This window comes from Hyperolius riggenbachi, chromosome 9 (genome assembly GCF_040937935.1).
Source record: "Hyperolius riggenbachi isolate aHypRig1 chromosome 9, aHypRig1.pri, whole genome shotgun sequence".
Classification (NCBI taxonomy): domain Eukaryota; kingdom Metazoa; phylum Chordata; class Amphibia; order Anura; family Hyperoliidae; genus Hyperolius; species Hyperolius riggenbachi.
This window is the reverse complement of record NC_090654.1, coordinates 25976507-25997640: the sequence shown is the minus strand read 5'-3', so window position 1 is coordinate 25997640 and position 21134 is coordinate 25976507. Positions and strand designations below refer to the sequence as shown.

The window sequence follows — 21134 nt, the reverse complement described above, 5'->3', positions numbered from 1 at the left end:
TCTTTGTGTGCAGCATCTTGCAAAGATTTCTGTCTGATGAGGAGTTCAGCTCCATAGAATAGACTGTGTAGGTATGGCTCTCATACTACATGGAAGGGGGTAAAATTGGTCTAATATCTTTCATCTATCTTTCAAGTATGTACACACCATTAGACACTGTCTACGCTCACTTGCTGAAGGATTAAAAAGAAAACCTGACTCCCAATTATTGACTGAATTAAGACAGCACTATAATATAATAGCATGTGCTTGAGTATGAACATTTCTGATATAGTAAACTACTTTTCCCGGTCCCTTGGAGTTTACTATAAAGGGATTCTACTGCATGGGCAGCGAGTGCAAATAAGTCACAAAACACAGATATAGGTGTTTGATTTTATTAGAAAAACCTCCATTGTTCGAAGCATAAAAGTTACCCTGAACACCGGCCCCCGTCAGAGGCCAGAACATCGCTCTATTCAGAAGGAAACATGGCAGCATACATCACAAGCCTGTACACCAGGGGGCGCTGCAGGAGTGCCTTCCAACTAGGGCTTACCTGTACCAGCGGGCACAAAACTAACTTACCCTTCAAGTACCTCAGTCACTTGGCTACAGTGCCTAACCTTGTGACAGAGCTCAACATATGGTGAGAAGACTGGCTGCAATAGTCGGCTTTCGCACTGCAATCTATGCATGGACTGATGTGTCCATGTACTTTAGCTCTGAGCTCTCTGCTGACTCACTGTGATACCTCCATTAAAGTGAACCTGAGACCAACCTCGGGTTAAAGAACACATACTTACCTAATAAGAGGAAAGCCTCTGGACCCTATAGAGCCCCCCCAGTGTCCTCTGGAACCCACTGCCAAGCACAGCCCCCCAAAGATTACAGACAAGGGCTTCTCGGTAGGAACATCAGGGCCCTGGGATGCTCTTCCGAGTAGCTACAAGTCTCGTAGCTACTGGGTTTCGAAACGTTTAACAGCTGTGACCGCGGGACATGTGGGGCTAACTTACCTATGCGTTTAGCTTCACACGCGGTGTTCCACGTCACTCCTGCAGGTCGTCCTTCTGGCTTGAGGGAGGCAATGTGGGAGTGTCATGGAATGCATAGGAAGCATGGGTAAGTTAACCCACCGTCTCCTGCAGTCACAGCGGTTTTAACATTTCAAATCCGAGGAGCTACAAGACTTGAATCTGCTCAGAAGTGCATCCCTGATCGGGCATGGCTGCTCTTCAGGCATAAACATGGGCGATCTGCACCTGGGCAAGTAGCAGAGCAGCTTGTGCACGAGTGGCTCCGTGGTATCGCACAGGTTACAGGCGTGTTTGCGTGGGTGCAGCACGGCTGCGCTTGTGTCTAAAGATGTGCTTCACCTGAATCTTCTGGACAGTCCCAGTGAGTGACAGCGGTGAGGATGACACAGGAAGCCTCTACAGCATCCAGAGGCTTTCCTCTGTGGTAAGTATGCCTTTTTTTACCCGAACTTAAGGAGTACCCCGCAATGAATAAGCAGAAACCGAGAACGGACATGCTGCGAATGCTCTATGCAGAGCTTCAGGGCCAGTTCGTACTAAGCCAGGCTGGAAGCATATGTGTATAATAAAGAGAAGCTGTACCACCCAAGAGGTCCGTGGTTATCCCACTGCCCCCGGCGCAGAGGCCTAGCATTCTATGGCAAACATCTAGGTCAGTGGAAAAACATCAGACACACGTGGGCATGGGTTAACTGGTCCAGGATCCATTCTGCATGTCCATTGTCCACTTTGGCAAGCAACCTAGCAGCAGAACAGGCCCTAAGTCCAGGCACAGATTGCAGTGAGAGCAGCAGCTATTGCATTTAGCCTTACATATCGTGCCTACATGAAGGCTTGTTTTAAGGTCTATGGTGGTTCAGAAACATTCCCAGCATCCACTAGAACGTCTCGCAATAATAAGAGTCAGAGACAGCGCAGGACTTCATTACAGCCCACATGCTGCGCTCTTGCAAATTTTGTTGTATTTAAATAAAAGTTCAGAGTTTTAGCAAACATCTTGGTTCTCCGGAATGTTTGCTACAAGACTGAGATGTGTGATTTCGAGAATGATGCAGTGCTGGCTGGTGTCACTTATCCCCAGAGTGATATTATATACTAGTAGGGGCATCACAATCAAATGGTATACAGCAAGAGATTTTATATCGTCAGTCTGATAACAGCACCGCAGAGGATGTGGACTTCAGATAGCTGTGTTTGGGAAAATGGGACTTTCACAGGGGATGGTGGAGGAATGAGCAGTGAAGGGCGGATTTGTGCTATGTGGCGGCTGTGATGTATACCGCTCACTCGCACAGGAAGTCCGGGGTTTTTTGTATAAAGGGCAGGGATCGGATTTGTGCAGTGTGGCAGCAGCGATGTATACTGCGCACTCGCACAGGAAGTCCAGGGTTTTTTGTATAAAGGGCAGGGATCTGCTTTGTGCAGTGTGGCAGCAGCGATGTATACTTCGCACTCGCACAGGAAGTCCAGGGTTTTTTGTATAAAGGGCAGGGATCTGCTTTGTGCAGTGTGGCAGCTGTGATGTATACTGCGCACTCGCACAGGAAGTCCAGGGTTTTTTGGATAAAGGACAGGGATCGGATTTGTGTAGTGTGGCAGCAGCGATGTATACTGCGGACTCGCACAGGAAGTCCAGAGTTTTTTGATAAAGGGCAGGGATCTGCTTTGTGCAGTGTGGCGGCAATGTATACCACACACTCACACAGGAAGTCCAGGGTTTTGTATAAAGGGCAGGAATCTGATTTGTGCAGTGTGGCAGAGATGTATACCGCGCAGTCGCACAGGAAGTCCAGGGTTTTGTATGAAGGGCAGGAATCGGATTTGTGCAGTGTGGCAGCTGCAATGTATACCACACACACACACTCACACAGGAAGTCCAGGGTTTTAGAATGGGGACAGGAATCTGTATTGTGCAATGTGGCGGCAGAGATGTATACCGCTCACTCACAAAGGAAGTCCCGGGTTTCTGTATAAAAGGCCTGATGTTAGTTCTTCTTGGGTTTTGAGGTGTCATATTTCCTCTTGCTTGAGAACCATAGGAGGAGGGGGATGCCGATGGAAGGCAGAGTCATCACTCCGAAAGCCGCCCAGTCCAGCTGTTTGACAATAAACAAGAGTTAGTGCACAGCCAAAATGTCCAACTAGGCCTCGGTAGCCCCAGCACACCTGACTAGTCAATGGTTACACACACCTCTCCCTTCATACCAAGGCCAACAACACACCGGGCACTTATTCAATACACTTTTTCTCCTAAGTTTTCTCCAGGAGATAATTTTTCATGGGAAAAGGAGGATGACACCAAGGGAGGGGGAGCAGGGCGAAGACACCAAGTGGGGGGTTGAGAGGGTTGCAGAAGGACGACAACGGGGGGTGTTGGCCAGAGAAGGACACCGAGGGGCCGGGGGGAGGGGGGTTGGCGAACACAAACACTTATATTGCGCTTTTCTCTTGGAGGACTCAAAGCGCCAGAGCTGCAGCCACTAGGACGCGCTCTATAGGGAGTAGCAGCGTTAGGGAGTCTTGCTCAAGGTCTCCTACTGAATAGGTGCTGGACTACTGAACAGGAAGAGCCGAGATTCTAACCCAGGTCTAATGTTTTAGAAGCAGAGTCCTTGCCCATTACACTATCCAGCCCCACACTACACTATCCAATCAGTTCCGCACATGCGTTTTTCATGCGCTTGCGATTAGCATGTACGGTATATATCGCATATGCGTTTTTCCATGTAGCCCATTGACTTGCATTATGTGTGTTTTCCGCAATGCTAGCGCTTCTGCCTAGTGTGTTCCTACTCGCAGACAAGACAGAACATTTATACCGCACTTTTCTCCTGGCGGACTCAAAGAGCCAGAGCTGCAGCCACTAGGACGCGCTCTATATGCAGTAACAGTGTTAGGGAGACTTGCCTAAGGTCTACTACTGAATAGGTGCTGGCTTACTGAACAGGCAGAGCCGAGATTTGAACCCAGGTCTCTAGAGTGTCAGAGGCAGAGCCCTTAACCATTACACCATCTAGCCACTGGACAGAGACAACACCGGGGGGGGGGGGGGGGAGGGTTTGAGGGGAAGAGGACGACGACAACACCATGGGGCAGGAGAAGGACACCAAGGGGAGGCCGACACGGGGGGTTGCAGGAGGACGACACCAGGGGGGAGAGGACGACAACACCACCAAGGGGAGGGGGTGTAGGACGACACCAAGGGAGAGGGCAGGAGAAAGAAACCAAGAAGAGGGGGTTGCAGGACGACTACACCAGGGGGGAGAGGTGGAGGAGGACGACGACTCCAAGGGAGCAGGAGGAGTAAATATTTGGGGAGAACATCTACACGGCACTCCTGGAATATGGATGCACCAGGTTTGATATATTTTTCCCCCCTGGCATTTGCCCTCTAAACCTGGGTGCGTCTTATAGTGCAAAAAATATGGTAATGTCAAAATTATTCTTGCTTACTGGTGGCTTAAAGGGCATTTTATTGATAAGATGTAAAAATTCACCTGGGAGAAAAAGTGAATTGGATCTGGTCCATGGTGTATAATCTATAAACAGTATAAGCATAAAATTCAGACATGTGCTGAGACTAATCTTTCATCTTACTGCTTTTTTTTTTTTTTACGAACGATGATGCATAATGCACACCGTGGACGCAGTGTATTCAGATTACAACACTCTCGTCATTAGATGTAAACTGTTGTATGTAAAATAAAAAAACACTTACAAAATGAGGAGAGAATCTTCTGTCGAATTCCCGCTGAGCCAGGATCCCCCCTTGTCCCGGGGCGCTGGTGTATCCAACCTGGCAAAGACGAGAGCAGTTATACAACCGCCTAACGACTCCATCAACGCTTGCCACCAAAATAACTATCACAGCTCATAACTGTCACCGCCCCTCCCAGATAGTGGCTATAGGAAACTAACCCGGTCCCAAAATTCTTGGGGATTCCTGAAAGAGGATCCGTAACAAGACAAGAACAAACCCCTGGAGACGGTTGACCTCAGGAGAGGGGGCCTCTGGATTCTGATGAGGCTTCCCCCATCCTATGTAGCCTAGATCCAGTGCTGGCACTACCCCCCCCCCCCCCCCCACCTGAAAATCAGCTGACAAGTTGACATGCATGCATGCGCAGTAGCTCCTGCAGCACACAGCGATATTTGCCTTTGGGATCCAGGTATTTTACATCCAAAATGATTTTACCGAACTGCTTATTGTGAATAAAGACCATTGCGGGAGTTCCTAACTAAAGATGCACAGCACTGCACAGCAGAAACTGCTTACACATCCTCCAGTGCCGTCCTTTTCACTTCTTGCAGCTCCCAGCTGCTGTGCGACGTCCACGTACGGCTCCCCTGCGTGTAACCCGACCCACATCAGGTCACATGATGCATTGAGGCCGTGCAAGGATGCAGCTAAACAGCCGTAGCTGCAAGAAGTGATAAGGACGGCACCGGAGGATGTGTAAGCAGTGCTGTGCAGTTGATCCACTGAGGGACGCCATTGTTATATTTTAAGGCCGTTTGCTTGACTTCTCACAATCTCTATTGATTGAGCATCTCTATCTTACATAGGGGACTTACCACAACTTGAGCGCCCTCTTGTGCCAGGTATGTGATTGTGGCAGAAGTGAAGTTGAAGTAACCAGCTTTCAGGGGACGCAGCACCACGGTGTGAGAGACGTTGCTGGCACTGCGCAATGCAGTTAAGGATCAAAAACAAATTTCACAGAATAGCACTCTACAGTGTGGGGACATCAACTGAAAACCTGAGAGCATTGTGTACAGTACAGTGATAGTCTGGGGGAAAGGATGGAGGGTCAACGTCACTGACTGTCCTCAGAGGAGCTTACACTCTAATCCTATCATAGTCATATGTCCTACCATATTATTATTATTATTAATTTATATAGCACTGAAATCTTCTGCAGCACTTTACAGAGTACATAGCCATGTCACTGACTGTCCTCAGAGAAGCTCACAATCTAATATCGCTACCATAGTCATAGTCTTATGCCCTACCATATTATTATACAGATCTCTCTCTAATCAGATTCCATCTGAGAGAGATTTGTCTCTTGGTCAAATCTGCCCATCACCGCTAGATGCATGGCTAACTTAAAGGGATACTGTATGGGGGTAGGGGGAAAATGAGCTGAACTTACCCGGGGCTTCTAATGGTCCCCCGCAGACATCCTGTGCCCGCGCAGCCGCTCCCCAATGCTCCGGCCCCGCCTCCGGTTTACTTCTGGAATTTCTGACTTTAAAGTCAGAAAACCACTGCGCCTGCGTTGCCGTGTCCTCGCTCCCGCTGATGTTACCAGGAGTGTACTGGGCAGACACAGACCATACTGGGCCTGCGCTGTGCGCTCTTGATGACATCAGCAGGATCGAGGACACGGCAACGCAGGCACAGTGGTTTTCTGACTTTAAAGTCTGAAATTCCAGAAGTGAACCGGAGGCGGGGCCAGAGCATCGGTGAGTGGCTGCGCGGGCACAGGATGTCTGCGGGGGACCATTAGAAGCCCCGGTTAAGTTCAGCTCATTTTCCCCCGACCCCCCTACAGTATCCCTTTAAAAAGGTGGCCACTAACTGTACAATATTCATCCAAGAATCACCGGAGCGATCAGACAAATGTGAACACATTGGCAGACAAACCTCACTGATGTCCCTAATCAATGGTGAAGGATTCTAATGCTGGTCATTTAATGACAATTTAGTTAGTTGGAAAAATGTTTTTTAAAAATTGGATGGATAAGAAGTACAGATTGGTTTGTCAGAGGTGAAATAATTGATGTATTGAGATTTTATTTCAGCATTTATCTGAGCGCTCGGGCGATTCTTTGTTGAAAAATTATACCTTTAATAGGATGCTCCCAAGCAAGTTTTAACATACTGGGAGGTGCCCTGGTAACGTATTTGGTTATTACCTTTAAAGTGAACCAGAGACGAAGCACCCTCATGTATTTTACCATATACAGGATCTTCTAAAAAAAATTTGCATATTGTGATAATGTTCATTATTTTCTGTAATGTACTGATAAACATTAGACTTTCATATATTTTAGATTCATTACACACAACTGAAGTAGTTCAAGCCTTTTTTTTTTGTTTAACACAGATTTTTATTTGAATAAATTTGCATAACATATACATTCAAAACTAGATGTATTCACAGGTAAGCACATTAAAGGCTCAGATCTAATCATCTTCTTCTAGCATAGTATCAGATTCCATGACTAAGGTACATTGCAGAGAAAATTTTAGTATTATTGTTGAATAACATCATATAAACCATATTACTGTTAGTAATATAACATTAAACGGAGAGAAAACCAGGAGGGGGGATGGGGAGTGGGTGAAGAGGGAAGGGGAACATGGGTGGGGGGGGGGGGGGAGGGGTAGGTGGGGGACAGAGGGCAAGAAATATAATATTATTAGGTTTGTCCTCTTAGATGTGGGTGTATTCTACAGGGTTAGAGAATCGGGTCCCAATAAAAAGAAGCGGGGTGCAGATCACGTTTGTTACAATCATAGCATTATATTAGGGTTGGCCCAAAGTCCTAGTTGTACAGGATTTATAGTACTCAGAATACTGTTGCATTATGGAGGTTCATAATTTAAGAAGTAGATTTCCCATGGACCCCATATTTTAGCGTGCCTGGGTTCTGTATCCCGGAGTCTAGCTGTTAGAGATTCCATCAGCATGGTCCAATTGATTTTAGCAATAATTTCAGACATTCTAGGAATGGAGGTATTGCGCCAGTATGAGGTTAGGGACAGTCTAGTGGCGGTTAAGATATGTGTGATTAATCTCATAAGGCTTTTTTTGTTTTGGGAATAGGTTTACCCAGTAACATATATATGGGGTCCATGGGAATTGATGTTCCTGTTACTTTCCATATTAAAGCTTGGATATTGGCCCATAGAGGTTGTATTATAGGGCAATGCCAGAGTATGTGTTCCAGAGTGCCTACTTGATCACATCCCCTCCAGCATTTATTGGTGATTTCAGGATAGATTTTGGACAATATCTCAGGGGTTTTATACCATCGGAATAGTATCTTATAGATATTCTCCTTAACATGTGTGCACATGGATGTGAGTCTAGCATTTTCCCATATAGAGAGCCAGTCCTCTATGCTTATAAGATGACCCAGGGCCTGTTCCCATTTGGACATGTATATGTGGTTAGGTTTTATAGTACCAGATTTGTCTAGAAGTAACCTATAGATCGAAGATATAAGACCCTTCTGATGTCCTTTAATTTTGCATAGATGTTCAAAAGGAGTGTAAGTGTGTGGTGGGTTAATTCCCTTAGAAGTGGACCTCAGGAAATGGTGGATTTGGTTGTATTCCATAATGATTTTAGTATTTAGTCGTATTTTCTCTCCTAAATTTTTCTTTAGTCAAGATTTTTCCAGAGGAGAAGTCCACCCATTCCATAAAATTAGTATATTTAAGGCTGTACCATCTGCCCATGAATTCCTCTGACATTCCAGGAGTGAAGGCCGGATTTCCCAATATGGGATATAGTGGGGATATGAGGGATCTAAGGTGAGCCGTTTTTACGGTTGACCGCCATATTTGTAGGGTAAATTTCATAGTGGGGAGTAGTTGGGTCAGTAAGATTTTAGGAGGGATCTGAGGCCAGATCAAAGCTGGTAGTGAGACGGGATAGATGCTCATCGCCTCAATGAGACCCCATTTGGTGTATACATTTAGATTGGACCACGCCGGTATTTGTCTCAGATGAGTAGCCTGGTAGTAAAGTTTTAGATTAGGTAGTCCTAGTCCTCCCTGTTCCCGGGATGTCATTAGGATCGAGGCATTAGTTCTGGGGCGAGAGTTGTTCCATACAAACTTTAGAAAAGCACGCTGTAGTAGATTGAGTTGTGAAGGTGGAACTTGGACTGGCAGGGTCTCAAATAAGTATAGTAGACGGGGCAGTACATTCATTTTAAGGGAATAGATTCTACCTATCCAGGAAATTTTATAGGCTGTCCATTTGTGGAGGTCTTGTAGGATGGATTGTATGAGGGATGGGAAATTTGCTTTATATAGGGTAGAGTAGGTATGGGTTAGGAAAATACCCAGGTATTTAATGTTATGTTTCCTCCAATTGTAGTGGAAAGATTGTTGTAGAGTAATTAGCAGTGTTTGTGGGATTTTAATAGGGAGGGCTTCCGTTTTTTCTTGATTGAGTTTAAAGCCTGAGATGGATTCAAAGTCTTTCAATATCGAGTGCAATACAAGGAGTGAGGTGAGAGGTTGGGTCAGAGTTAGAAGAATGTCGTCCGCAAATAGGGAGATCTTATATTCTTGAGATCTTTGTTTAACTCCTGTAATGTCTGGGTTTTGCCTTATGGCACACGCCAGGGGTTCAATACTGAGAGCAAATAAAAGGGGGGAGAGTGAGCATCCCTGGCGTGTGCCATTAAAGGGAACCAGAGACGAAGCACCCTCATGTATTTTACCATAGAAATCAGTGGGAACATTAGAGAAAACATTTACTCTGCTCTCTGTTTCAGCCTCACTGCTAAAAGTGTCTGTTATCTAGCTGAGATAAGAATCCCGGACTGAGCATTGAGTCTGGCTTTGCTATAATGACTCAGCTATGATGATTCCTGAGCAGAGCCAGCAGGGGGCAGGCTTGGACTTGAAAAGACACCAAAGACCACAGTCTCAGCTATAATCATTCTGTAGCAAAGCCAGCTGACTGCTCAGTCGGGATTCTTATCAGTGGTGATAACAGGCAAATTAAACAGAGAACAATGAAACAAAGAGCAGATTAGGTGTTTACGGTCATGTTCCCACTGATTTATAAGGTAAAATACAAGAGGGTGCTTCATCTCTGGTTCGCTTTAAGAATTGGGAAATGGGCCGGAGATGCGAAGGGAAGTTTGACTGAAGTGGATGGGGAAGAGTATAGGAAGTAAACCATGTTAAGAAAGGGTCCCCTGAATCCTTGATGCTCCAGAACTCTGAACAAAAATGGCCATGATAACCTATCAAAGGCCTTCTCTGCGTCCAAACTTAGGAGCAGAGAAGGCTGATTGGATCTATTCATTAGTTCAATAAGGTTTACCGCCTTTCTGGTGTTATCGCCAGCTTGGCGTCCGATTATGAAGCCTACCTGGTCATTATTGATCAGAGAAGTTAGTATAGGATTCAGGCGATTGGCCATTACTTTAGTGATAATTTTAAGATCTGCGTTAAGGAGAGAAATAGGGCGGAACCTTTGTGGAAGTTGTGGATCTTTCCCTTCTTTGGGTATCATTGTAATAAGGGAGTTTAGAAAAGAAGTGGGGGCTGATTGGTTATCCATAAATGTATTGGCAAGTTGAGTCAGGTAGGGAGAGAGGATACTTTGGAATTTTTTATAGTAGGAGTATGGTAGACCGTCTGGTCCAGGAGCTTTAGAAGAAGGTAAAAGTTTAATTACCTCCAGAATCTCTTCATTTGTTACGGGGGAGTTTAGGAGTTTAATATTTTCTTCAGTTAGCTTTGGTAGGGATAGTTGGTTTAGGAACTCATCAATCTTAGACAGGTGTGTAGAGGGGCAGGAAGGTTGAGGGAGATTATAAAGTTGTCGGTAATAGTCCGATTTTTTGGGGATGATAATGTATGGTTCCTTGAGGGTGTTTTATAGAATACAAGAATGGTTGGGATGATTTTGGGTTCAATTTACGCGCTAAAATGGTATGTGGCTTATTACCTCGTTCGAAGAAAAGTTGTCTAGTCCATCTCAGGCTTTTTTCTAGTTGTACAGATTGAATTGTCTGTATTTCGTGCTTAATGGTCTGTATAGTTGAGTAATGTGATTGAGAGGGATCATCTCTATATGCAGCTTGTGCTTGTTTAAGTTTCGAGTGGAGAGTTAGACGTTTAGAGCTGGACATTTTTTTGCGTTTAGTGGCTTCTGAGATAAATGACCCCCTGATAAAAGCTTTGTGTGCTTCCCATAGTATTCCAGAGGATGAGACGGATCCATCATTAATGTCAAAGTAGGATTGTAGTTCTTCAGAAAATTTGGAGAGGAGGATTTTGTCCTGTAGTAGGGTTTCATTTAATCTCCAGAAGTTTGGTTTGTGGGGACGAGAAAACAAGTCAATCTCAACACTGACCGCTTGATGATCTGACCAAGCGATCGGTTGTATTTCAGCTTTTTTTAGAAGGGGTATAGTGGTTGCTGTGGTAAACAAATTATCTAAGCGGGAGTGGGATGCATGAGGGGGGGAGTAGAAGGTATATTCTATAAAGGTGGGGTTAGAGATTCGCCATAGGTCCAGGAGCCTATGTTGTCTTAAGAGTATTCTGAATTTTCGGGAATTGCGGCTATGTGGAGATTTAGTAATTCTGTTCAAGGGAGTATATCTATCTTTGAGGTCTGAGAAAGCTAGGTTAAAATCTCCTCCTAGTAGTAGGGTGCCTGTAGTAAGTTTGGATAATTTTTTAAGGAAAGTGGTTAAAAATGATATTTGATTTTGATTAGGAACATATACGTTAGCTAGCGTAACAGATTTCCCAAATAGGGTGCCTACAATGATTAAGTAGTGGCCTTTGGGGTCAAGGACAGTTTTGGTGATCTGTAGTGGAAATGTCTTTTTATAGAGGATAGCTACTCCCACCTTCTTCTTAGGGCCCGAGGCCAAAACCATCCCAGAAAATAGTCTATCATATAGGCGAGGTTGGTTTTTTTTACATATATGAGTCTCCTGTAGGAAAGCTAAGTCAATATTCATCCTTTTTAAGTCTCGAAAGAGAGAAAACCTCTTCTGGGGTGTGTTTAGGCCTTTAGTATTTAGTGTCATAATATTAACCATGGTCTAGCTTGGGTTGGGCGCGTAAATAAGGCTGGAGGACAAACCATTCTAACCTGAAATAAAACATATAAAACATATAAAAGAAACCAAACAATAACAATGATAAGAGATTCAGATAGCATAGAATATGCGTAGTACAAAAAATTGTGCCACCTTTAATCTGGTGGCTGACTTTAGGGGCAGCATAAAACTGTTGCCTGTATGGAGACCGCCTCAGGTTGACTGCCTGCCGGGGCAGCCAGGCAAGTCGAGGATTGGTCCCCCTGAGGTACATGAGAAGTCCCAGGAAAAAATAGGTGTTTATCCACATAATCAGTGGTGTTAGGAGATAATAGGGAGAGTCATTGTCCGCCGTCCGCTGCGGCAATATAATGTCGGCAAGAAGAGTAAAGTGCCTGATAAGTCATTACATCAAAGTAAAAAACAGGAGGTTCCAAGATGGTGCCCTAGCAAGGAGCAGCAAGGATGGTATTTCACACCCCAGACGGTTGGTCTTCCATATCATTTGTGTTGTCTGGGAAAGTGATGCTGCGGATAGGGAGTTTAGTCCATTCAGAGATGTGCTGTACCTTCCTTGGAGGAGAGGATATAGGTGAAGAGCGAGACAGAACAGTGGAAGTAGCAGGTAGTTTAAGGCCTAGCTGTTTGAGAAACATGGGGGCATCATCAAAATCAGACAGAGTCAAAATCAGACAGAGTCAAAATCAGGCCTTGTTTGTTTACTATTAAGCGAAAGGGGAATCCCCATTTATATAAAATTCCAGCTTCTCTGAGGAGTTGTGTGACCGGTTTGAGAGCCCTGCGTTTTGCCAGAGTTATTAGAGATAGGTCGTTGTAAATGGCAATGTCGTCCCCTTTAAATGAGATGGTAGATTTGTTTCTGAGGGCTTTGAGAAGGGCATCCTTAGCCTCATAATAATGAAGTTTAGCAATAATGTCCTTTGGTCTCTGGGCACCAGGTCGGCGTTCCCCTAAGGATCTGTGGGCTCTGTCTATTCTCCACATTTCGTCAGCCATGTCAGGGAGTAGTGAGTGAAAGAGTTCTTTGAGATAGGTCTCAATATGTTCCTTCTTCAGGGACATAGAGACCCCTTTGATGCGTACATTTTGTCTCCTCTCTCTATTCTCCATGTCCTCTTGTGCTGTGCGGATAGATTTTATGTCAGTTTGCATAAGTTGCTGCTCTTCAGATAAGTCAGCTTGTTTTATGGCTAGAGCATCCATCTTGTCTTCTAAGGCCTGTGTACGCTCCCCCAGCCCTGATATGTCAGTACGAAGCTCTTGTACTGCAGTGCGGATAGTGTTTTGCAGGGAGTTATGGAGGTTATGGTAATGTTTGTCCAGTGTTTGCTCTAGAAGCGCAGCTGTTAGAAGCTGTGTGTTCCCCCCTGTACTCGCCTGGTCAGCCGGAGTTAGGCCTGGGAGATCTGCGTGGTCGGCGCCATCTTGGCTGGACGGGGGGCGGAGGAATTTTTCCATGGCGCCCGTTGTAGCGGCGCTTTTCTGGGCTCCTTTGGTGGCCATATGGTGCTGGGGGGCGTGCGGAGGTCGTCCGCTGCAGAAGCGCCCGTCTTTGTAGCTGTGGGAGCGGAGGAGACAGCGGTATGTAGCGGCGGCGGACGGAGCTCACTCCCTATGCGTTCATCCCGGGTGACTCGCGCATGCGCCTCCGTAGTTCAAGCCTTTTATTGTTTTAATATTGATGATTTTGGCATACAGCTCATGAAAACCCAAAAAATTCCTATAAAAAAATTAGCATATATCATCCGACCAATAAAAGAAAAGTGTTTTTAAAAGAAAAAAAGTCAACCTTCAAATAATTATGTTCAGTTATGCACTCAATACTTGGTCGGGAATCCTTTTGCAGAAATGACTGCTTCAATGCGGCGTGGCATGGAGGCAATCAGCCTGTGGCACTGCTCAGGTGTTATGGAGGCCCAGGATGCTTCGATAGCAGCCTTAAGCTCATCCAGAGTGTTGGGTCTTGCGTCTCTCAACCTTCTCTTCACAATACCCCACAGATTCTCTATGGGGTTCAGGTCAGGAAAGTTAGCAGGCCAATTGAGCACAGTAATACCATGGTCAGTAAACCATTTACCAGTGGTTTTGGCACTGTGAGCAGGTGCCAGGTCATGCTGAAAAATGAAATCTTTATCACCATAAAGCTTTTCAGCAGATGGAAGCATGAACCCACTTTTGAACAAGAAACAGCGGCAGAGGCGCCTGACCTGGGCTACAGAGAAGCAGCACTGGACTGTTGCTCAGTGGTCCAAAGTACTTTATTCGGATGAAAGCAACTTTTGCATGTCATTTGGAAATCAAGGTGCCAGTCTGGAGGAAGACTGGGGAGAGGGAAATGCCAAAATGCCTGAAGTCCAGTGTCAAGTACCCACAGTCAGTGATGGTCTGGGGTGCCATGTCAGCTGCTGGTGTTGGTCCACTGTGTTTTATCAAGGGCAGGGTCAATGCAGCTAGCTATCAGGAGATTTTGGAGCACTTCATGCTTCCATCTGCTGAAAAGCTTTATGGAGATGAAGATTTCATTTTTCAGCACGACCTGGCACCTGCTCACAGTGCCAAAACCACTGGTAAATGGTTTACTGACCATGGTATTACTGTGCTCAATTGGCCTGCCAACTCTCCTGACCTGAACCCCATAGAGAATCTGTGGGTTATTGTGAAGAGAAAGTTGAGAGACGCAAGACCCAACACTCTGGATGAGCTTAAGGCCGCTATCGAAGCATCCTGGGCCTCCATAACACCTGAGCAGTGCCACAGGCTGATTGCCTCCATGCCACGCCGCATTGAAGCAGTCATTTCTGCAAAAGGATTCCTGACCAAGTAATAAGCGCATAACTGAACTTAATTATTTGAAGGTTGACTTTTTTTGTTTTAAAAACACTTTTCTTTTATTGGTCGGATGAAATATGCTAATTTTTTGAGATAGGAATTTGGGGTTTTCATGAGCTGTATGCCAAAATCATCAATATTAAAACAATAAAAGGCTTGAACTACTTCAGTTGCGTGTAATGAATCTAAAATATATGAAAGTCTAATGTTTATCAGTACATTACAGAAAATAATGAACTTTATCACAATATCCTAATTTTTTGAGAAGATCCTGTATATCAGTGGGAAGATTAGAGAAAACACCTACCCTGTTCTCTGTTTCATTCTTCACTGTTCAGCTTGCTTCTAATCAGCCCTGATAAATTCCCCGACTGAGCATTCAGTCTGGCTTTGCTCAGGAATCATTATAGCTGAGTCTGTGTTCTCTGATGTCTTTTCAAGCCCAAGCCTGCCCCCTTGTGGCTCTGCTCAGGAATCATTATAGCTGAGTCATTATAGCAAAGTCAGACTGAATGCTCAGTCGGGGATTTTATCAGGGCTGATAACAAGCAAGCTGTGCAGTGTAGAATGAAACAGAAAGCATGGTAGGCGTTTCCTCTAATGTTCCCACTGATATATATGGTAAAATACATGAGGGTGCTTCATCTCTGGTTCACTCTAAGTACTCTGGAAGGGAGTCTGAAGTGTCTTTTAACCTTCCTGGCGGTAAGCCCGAGCTGCCGCGCAGGAGGATTTCTCAGGCCCTGCTGGGCCGATTCGCTTACTTTTTTTCTTGCAACACGCAGCTAGCACTTTGCTAGCTGCGTGTGCATTCCGATCGTCGGCGCTCCGCGCTGAATCGCCGCAACATGCCGCCCCAGACCCCGTGCGCTGCCTGGCCAATCAGTGCCAGGCAGCGCTAAGGGGTGGATCGGGACTCCCTTAGACGACGACGGGGGAAGCCCTTCAGGAAATCCCGTTCTTTGCGCTGCCCCCTGGCAGGGGGGGGGGGGGGGGCGTCAGCACCTCCACAGATTGTGATCGGTTTCATGCTGAAATCGATTCGCAATCTGTTTGCAGTAAAGGTAGCCATACGATCCCTCTCTGATCAGATTCAATCAGAGGGATCTATCTGTTGGTCGAATCTGATGGCAAATCGACCAGTGTATGGCCACCTTAAGAAGACTTTGATGACGCAGACAGCAATACATTTTGACAGATTCCCACAACTCCCTGCTTCAATCAATAGTAAATAAAAAGGGTGAACGCAGTTTTATCAATGAAAGCATGGAAGGATACGGAGCGATTCTGTCCCACTTGACATTCAGCATGCCGGCAACAATCCCGAAATCTTCCGGAGGGAAGGAATCGTCTGAGAGCTCCACGTCCAGTGCAGCGCTAGGAGAGAGACGGCGAGAGTTACTCACACTGCAGTACTGCCTGCACACAATCATCTTGTAACAGCATCAGCTGCGACTATAGACACACACACACACACACACACACACACACACACACTATAGACAGACAGACAGACAGACAGACAGACAGACAGACAGACAGACAGACAGACACACAGACAGACACACAGACAGACACACAGACAGACACACAGACAGACACACAGACAGACACACAGACAGACACACAGACAGACACACAGACAGACAGACAGACAGACACACAGACAGACAGACAGACAGACAGACAGACAGACAGACAGACAGACACACAGACAGACAGACAGACACACAGACAGACAGACACACAGACAGACAGACAGACAGACACACAGACAGACAGACAGACAGACACACAGACAGACAGACAGACACACAGACAGACAGACAGACAGACACACAGACAGACAGACAGACAGACACACAGACAGACAGACACACAGACAGACACACAGACAGACACACAGACAGACACACAGACACACAGACAGACAGACAGACACACAGACAGACAGACACACAGACAGACAGACAGACAGACAGACACACAGACAGACAGACAGACACACAGACAGACAGACACAGACACAGACAGACAGACACAGACAGACAGACAGACACAGACAGACAGACACAGACAGACAGACACAGACAGACAGACACAGACAGACAGACACAGACAGACAGACACAGACAGACAGACACAGACAGACAGACACAGACAGACAGACACAGACAGACAGACACAGACAGACAGACACAGACAGACAGACACAGACAGACAGACAGACACAGACAGACACATTAGTTAAAGCGCCCTGCAAATCGCACAAAATGCTTGTAGGTAATAGTCCGCGATTCCCACATCACTCACCTGGAGCCCACATTGTAGATGTTATATTGCAGGGTAAGATCTTTTCCCTCCACGGCATATCGATTCAGCAGAGCCTTGGAGGCCAATAGTCTGGCCCCCTCCTCACAGTGGCCAATGGCCAGCAGGACCGCAAACACAGCCAATAAAGTCTTCATCTGCAAGAGACCACACACACCAAACTTCAGACATTGGAGTCAATGCACAAAACAAAAAGAAATGACTTATTTTTCACCTAATTCATAAAAAATAACCTTTCAGCACATTTACAAGCAAAATAATCACTCAAAAGTAAGCTGTTCCTTATTGACTTAATTTCAATATTACTTTTCTTACCTTAACTATATTCTTTTTGCGGGCTTAAAAATATAACATAGATAAGGTGAGAACAGATGAAAAAGCTTTGTGAATATGCCCCATAGAGTTAGATTAGATAGTTTTAATGGCATGGTTATTTGCAATGCGCTGTCCTGTTATCAGACTGTAAAAAGGTTATTTTGGGGGGGTTTTATGGTTAAAGGACAATTGTAACAAGAGGGAAATGGAGGTTGCCATATTTATTTCCTATTAAACAATACCAGTTGCCTGGCAGTTCTGCTGATCCTCTGCCATTTAGCCATAGCCCCTGAACAAGCATGCAGCAGGTCGGGTTTCTGACATTATTTTCAGATCTGACAAGATTAGCCGCATGCTTGTTCTGCTGTGATTCAGACACTACTGCAGCTAGATAAATCAGCAGGGCTGCCAAGCAACTGGTATTGTTTATAAGGAAATAAATACGGCACCCTTCATATTCTTCAGACTTTAGTTGTACTTTAAAACAAAAAGTCTCTAAAGTTTTCTATTTTATTATAAAATATTTGAATCATAATGTATATATTTCTATGAATGGGGGGGGGGGTGTTATACAGAGACCCCTGATATTAAATGGGGGGGGCGTGTAGTATTCAGAGACTGCTGGTAGTGAATTTAGGGGAGGCAATGTAGTATACAGACCCCGCCTCCCCAGTAGTGCATTGGGTGAGGGCAGTATAGCATACAGAGACCCCAGGTAGTGAATGGGGAGGCAGTGTAGTATACAAAGACCCCTGGTAGTGAATGGAGGGGGGGGGGGGGCAGTGTAGCATACAGAGACCCCTGGTAATGTATTGGGGGGTAGTGTAGTATACAGAGACCGCTGGTAGTGAATGGAGGGGCGCAATGTAGTATACAGAGACCCCTGGTAATGTATTGGGGGGTAGTGTAGTATACAGAGACCGCTGGTAGTGAGTTGGGGGGGCAGTGTAGACAAGACAAATAACATTTATATTGCGCTTTTCTCCTGGCAGACTCAAAGCACCAGAGCTGCAGCCACTAGGACGCGCTCTATAGGCAGTAGCAGTGTTAGGAAGATTTGCCTAAGGTCTCCTACTGAACAGGTACTGGCTTACTGAACAGGCAGAGCCGAGATTCGAACCCAGGTCTCCTGTGTCAGAGGCAGAGCCCTTAACCATTACACCTCCAGTGTAGTATACAAAGACCCCTGGTAGTGAATTGGGGGGGGGGGGGCACTGTACTCCACAGACCCCCCCAGTAGTGAATGGGGTGGGGTGTATACACCGTGTAGTTTACAGGGACACCTGGCAGAGAATTGGGGGGGGGGGGCAGAGTAGTATACAGAGACGCCTTGAAATGAATGGGGGCGGGGGGCAGTGTAGCATACAGACTCCTGGTAGTGAATTCAGATTTGATGAAGCAGCCTAGTAGAATAAATGAGGGGCAGCTGTCTTATGCAGAGACCCCCAGGGGGAGGGAGGGGGGGTTAAAGGTTTGTATAGATATTCCTGGTAGTGAATAAGGGGGGGTGCAGTGTAGTACACAGAAACCCCTGAAAAAATGGGAGGGGGCGCAGTGTTATGCAGATACCCCTGGTAATGATCTGAGGTAGCAGTCTAGTATAATGAATGGGGGGCAGCAGTGCAGGGCTGTCTCTGGTGATGATTTGAGGTAGCAGTCTAGTATAATGAATGGGGAGGGCAGCAGTGCAGGGCTGTCTCTGGTGATGAATGGAGGGCAGCATTATGTGTCTGTATATATCTGTGGTCAGTGGAGCCCCCCAGGACCAGCTCCCCCTCTTACCCTTCCGTCTGCCCGGCTCAGTGTGCCAGCTGCCGCTTCCTCTCCTGCTGACTACACCAGCCACACGAGAAGGACACGTCACCCCGCAGCCACACAGGACATCCGGCCGCCCGCCGCGCTGCATCATGGGAAATGTAGTCCTGACTCCCCATCCCTGATCCCTGGCTGTCACGTGACTATCGCCCAGGCTTGCTGGGGAACCGCATTCCCTGCAGAGAGAACTGCTGGAGGGAAGCAGGGAGGCGTGTCTGGGAGGAGTCTATGCTGACATGGGCCACACTGCCCTGCAGAGACTGGGTGAGGCCAGGGGGACAGCTCTTCGGGAGTCCTGTCCCTCTTTCCTCCTCATTTGTCCCTCTTTCAGGACTTTGTCCCTCTTTCTATGCAAATATATATATTTCTTTACTGAAAAATGTGTTTGATTGACCCTAAACTTTATTTCCATCCTCTAAATTTAAGGGGAACTGAAGAGAGAGGTATATGGAGGCTGCCATGTTTATTTCCTTTTAAGCAATACCAGTTGCCTGGCAGCCCTGCTGATCCTCTGCCTCTAATACTAATAGCCATAGCCCCTAAACAAGCATGCAGCAGATCAGGTGTTTCAGACTTTAAAGTCAGATCTGACAAGACAAGCTGCATGCTTGTTTCTGGAGTTATTCAGATACTACTGCAGAGAAATAGACCAGCAGGGCTGCCAGGCTACTGGTATTGATTAAAATGAAATAAATATGGCAGCCTCCGTATACCTCTTACTTCAGTTCCCCTTTAATTTGATTCCCACTGACTTCATCAGGCAGGGAACATGCATGTCGGGCCTCTTTTCCGTGGGAGACTGAACTGTATGCTTGTCGGGCAGTTCAGCCTCCTGGCTGCCGACCTCCAGCGGTGTTAAGCTGCAATTACATGCATCCGAATGGCAGCATCTGGTTATGTGGCATGCAGTAGCGTTATCTGGTGGGCAAAAAACATCTTGCGTCATTTCTGAAAGCGACAAGTGCTGTGCTAAGATGCAACTTGTAATGTAAATGGATGGGACAGATTCCACTATAGCGATTGTGATTAGGCAAATCGCAATCGCAGGACATGCAGCATTTTGCAGAAGATCCAGGTGGCGGAGGAGGACAGCGAGGGACTGATTAGCCTGAAGGGGGCTGGAGGAAGCCCCAGGTATGTATAAAACTGTCATTTAATCTGGCTCAGGTTTACTTTGTTACACAATCAGATGGCTCCCAGCCTAAACCCTGGCACCCAATCACAGAAAGGAACACTGGCCAGACCCCCCTGTATAATAAGAAGGGCTGCCATGATGAGACATATCGTCTTAGCTTGCTAAATGCTCACTGAGAGACATGCTCCAGTGCTGGTGGCCTAGCAAGGGCTGTACACAATTCGAAACCTAAAGCTGTTCAGTGATTAACCCCTTTACTATCACTACACTGTTGTTAAATCGTTAATTAGCTTGATTGATGTCATTGTATGACAGTCAGAGTGTTTGCTCCAGTGCTGCTGGCCTAGCAGTGATAAACCGAAAGCTGTTCAGTTAATAACCCCTTCACTATCACTACACTATTGTTAAATCATTAATTAGCTTGATGTCATTTGTGTGACAGTCAGCGTGTGTGCTGCAGGCAGCTGCTATGTGTCTGTGTGTGTGCTGTGCACAGACCAGGCCAGCTGCTGCCTGCTGGATAGCTATTAGCCTTAGGTATAGGTTAGGGATTAGGGGATAGGATTACTGTGTTATTGTGTAGTTAGTACTGTAGTACTGCAGTCAGTGTGCTAGTAGTTGTTAGAGTAGTAGTACTACTGTGTTAGCTTTCTACAGAACTGCTGTGCTGTGAGCAGTGGCAGTGTGACAGTTAGTGTGCACTAGTGTCTTCTCCTCTGCTGTCTGACTGTCACTTGGCAAGTGCCACGTGCTAAGTGCCAATTGCAACATGCCATTTCTGGCATGCTCCTGGCACACATTACACCTGCTGCTGCTGCTGCATTGCCCTGCTCCTGCTGCCTGTGCAGCTC

General features: G+C 46.1%; 1 protein-coding gene across 1 annotated transcript; it reads right to left on the bottom strand.

The window, feature by feature from the left end:
• Nucleotides 1-363: 363 nt before the first annotated feature.
• On the bottom strand, nucleotides 364-19217 carry SSR2 (signal sequence receptor subunit 2). Its single transcript, XM_068252203.1, has 6 exons — nucleotides 19116-19217; nucleotides 17001-17155; nucleotides 15966-16064; nucleotides 5595-5703; nucleotides 4738-4815; nucleotides 364-3115 (listed from the first exon to the last, which is right to left on the bottom strand). Exons 2-6 carry the CDS (start codon nucleotides 17153-17155, stop codon nucleotides 3005-3007), a joined length of 552 nt encoding a protein of 183 aa, XP_068108304.1. The 5' UTR covers nucleotides 19116-19217; the 3' UTR covers nucleotides 364-3004.
• Nucleotides 19218-21134: the final 1917 nt, after the last annotated feature.

What these genes read in the sequence shown, in the direction of transcription:
- SSR2 (XM_068252203.1), bottom strand. Translation starts at nt 17,155, where the DNA reads ATGAAGACTTTATTGGCTGTGTTTGCGGTCCTGCTGGCCATTGGCCAC. An exon ending in ATCTACAATGTGGGCTCCAG is followed by an intron (nt 16,065 to 17,000) that starts GTGAGTGATGTG and finishes TCTCTCTCCTAG; the next exon opens with CGCTGCACTGGACGTGGAGC. An exon ending in AAGAGGGCGCTCAAGTTGTG is followed by an intron (nt 4,816 to 5,594) that starts GTAAGTCCCCTA and finishes CGTCTTTGCCAG; the next exon opens with GTTGGATACACCAGCGCCCC.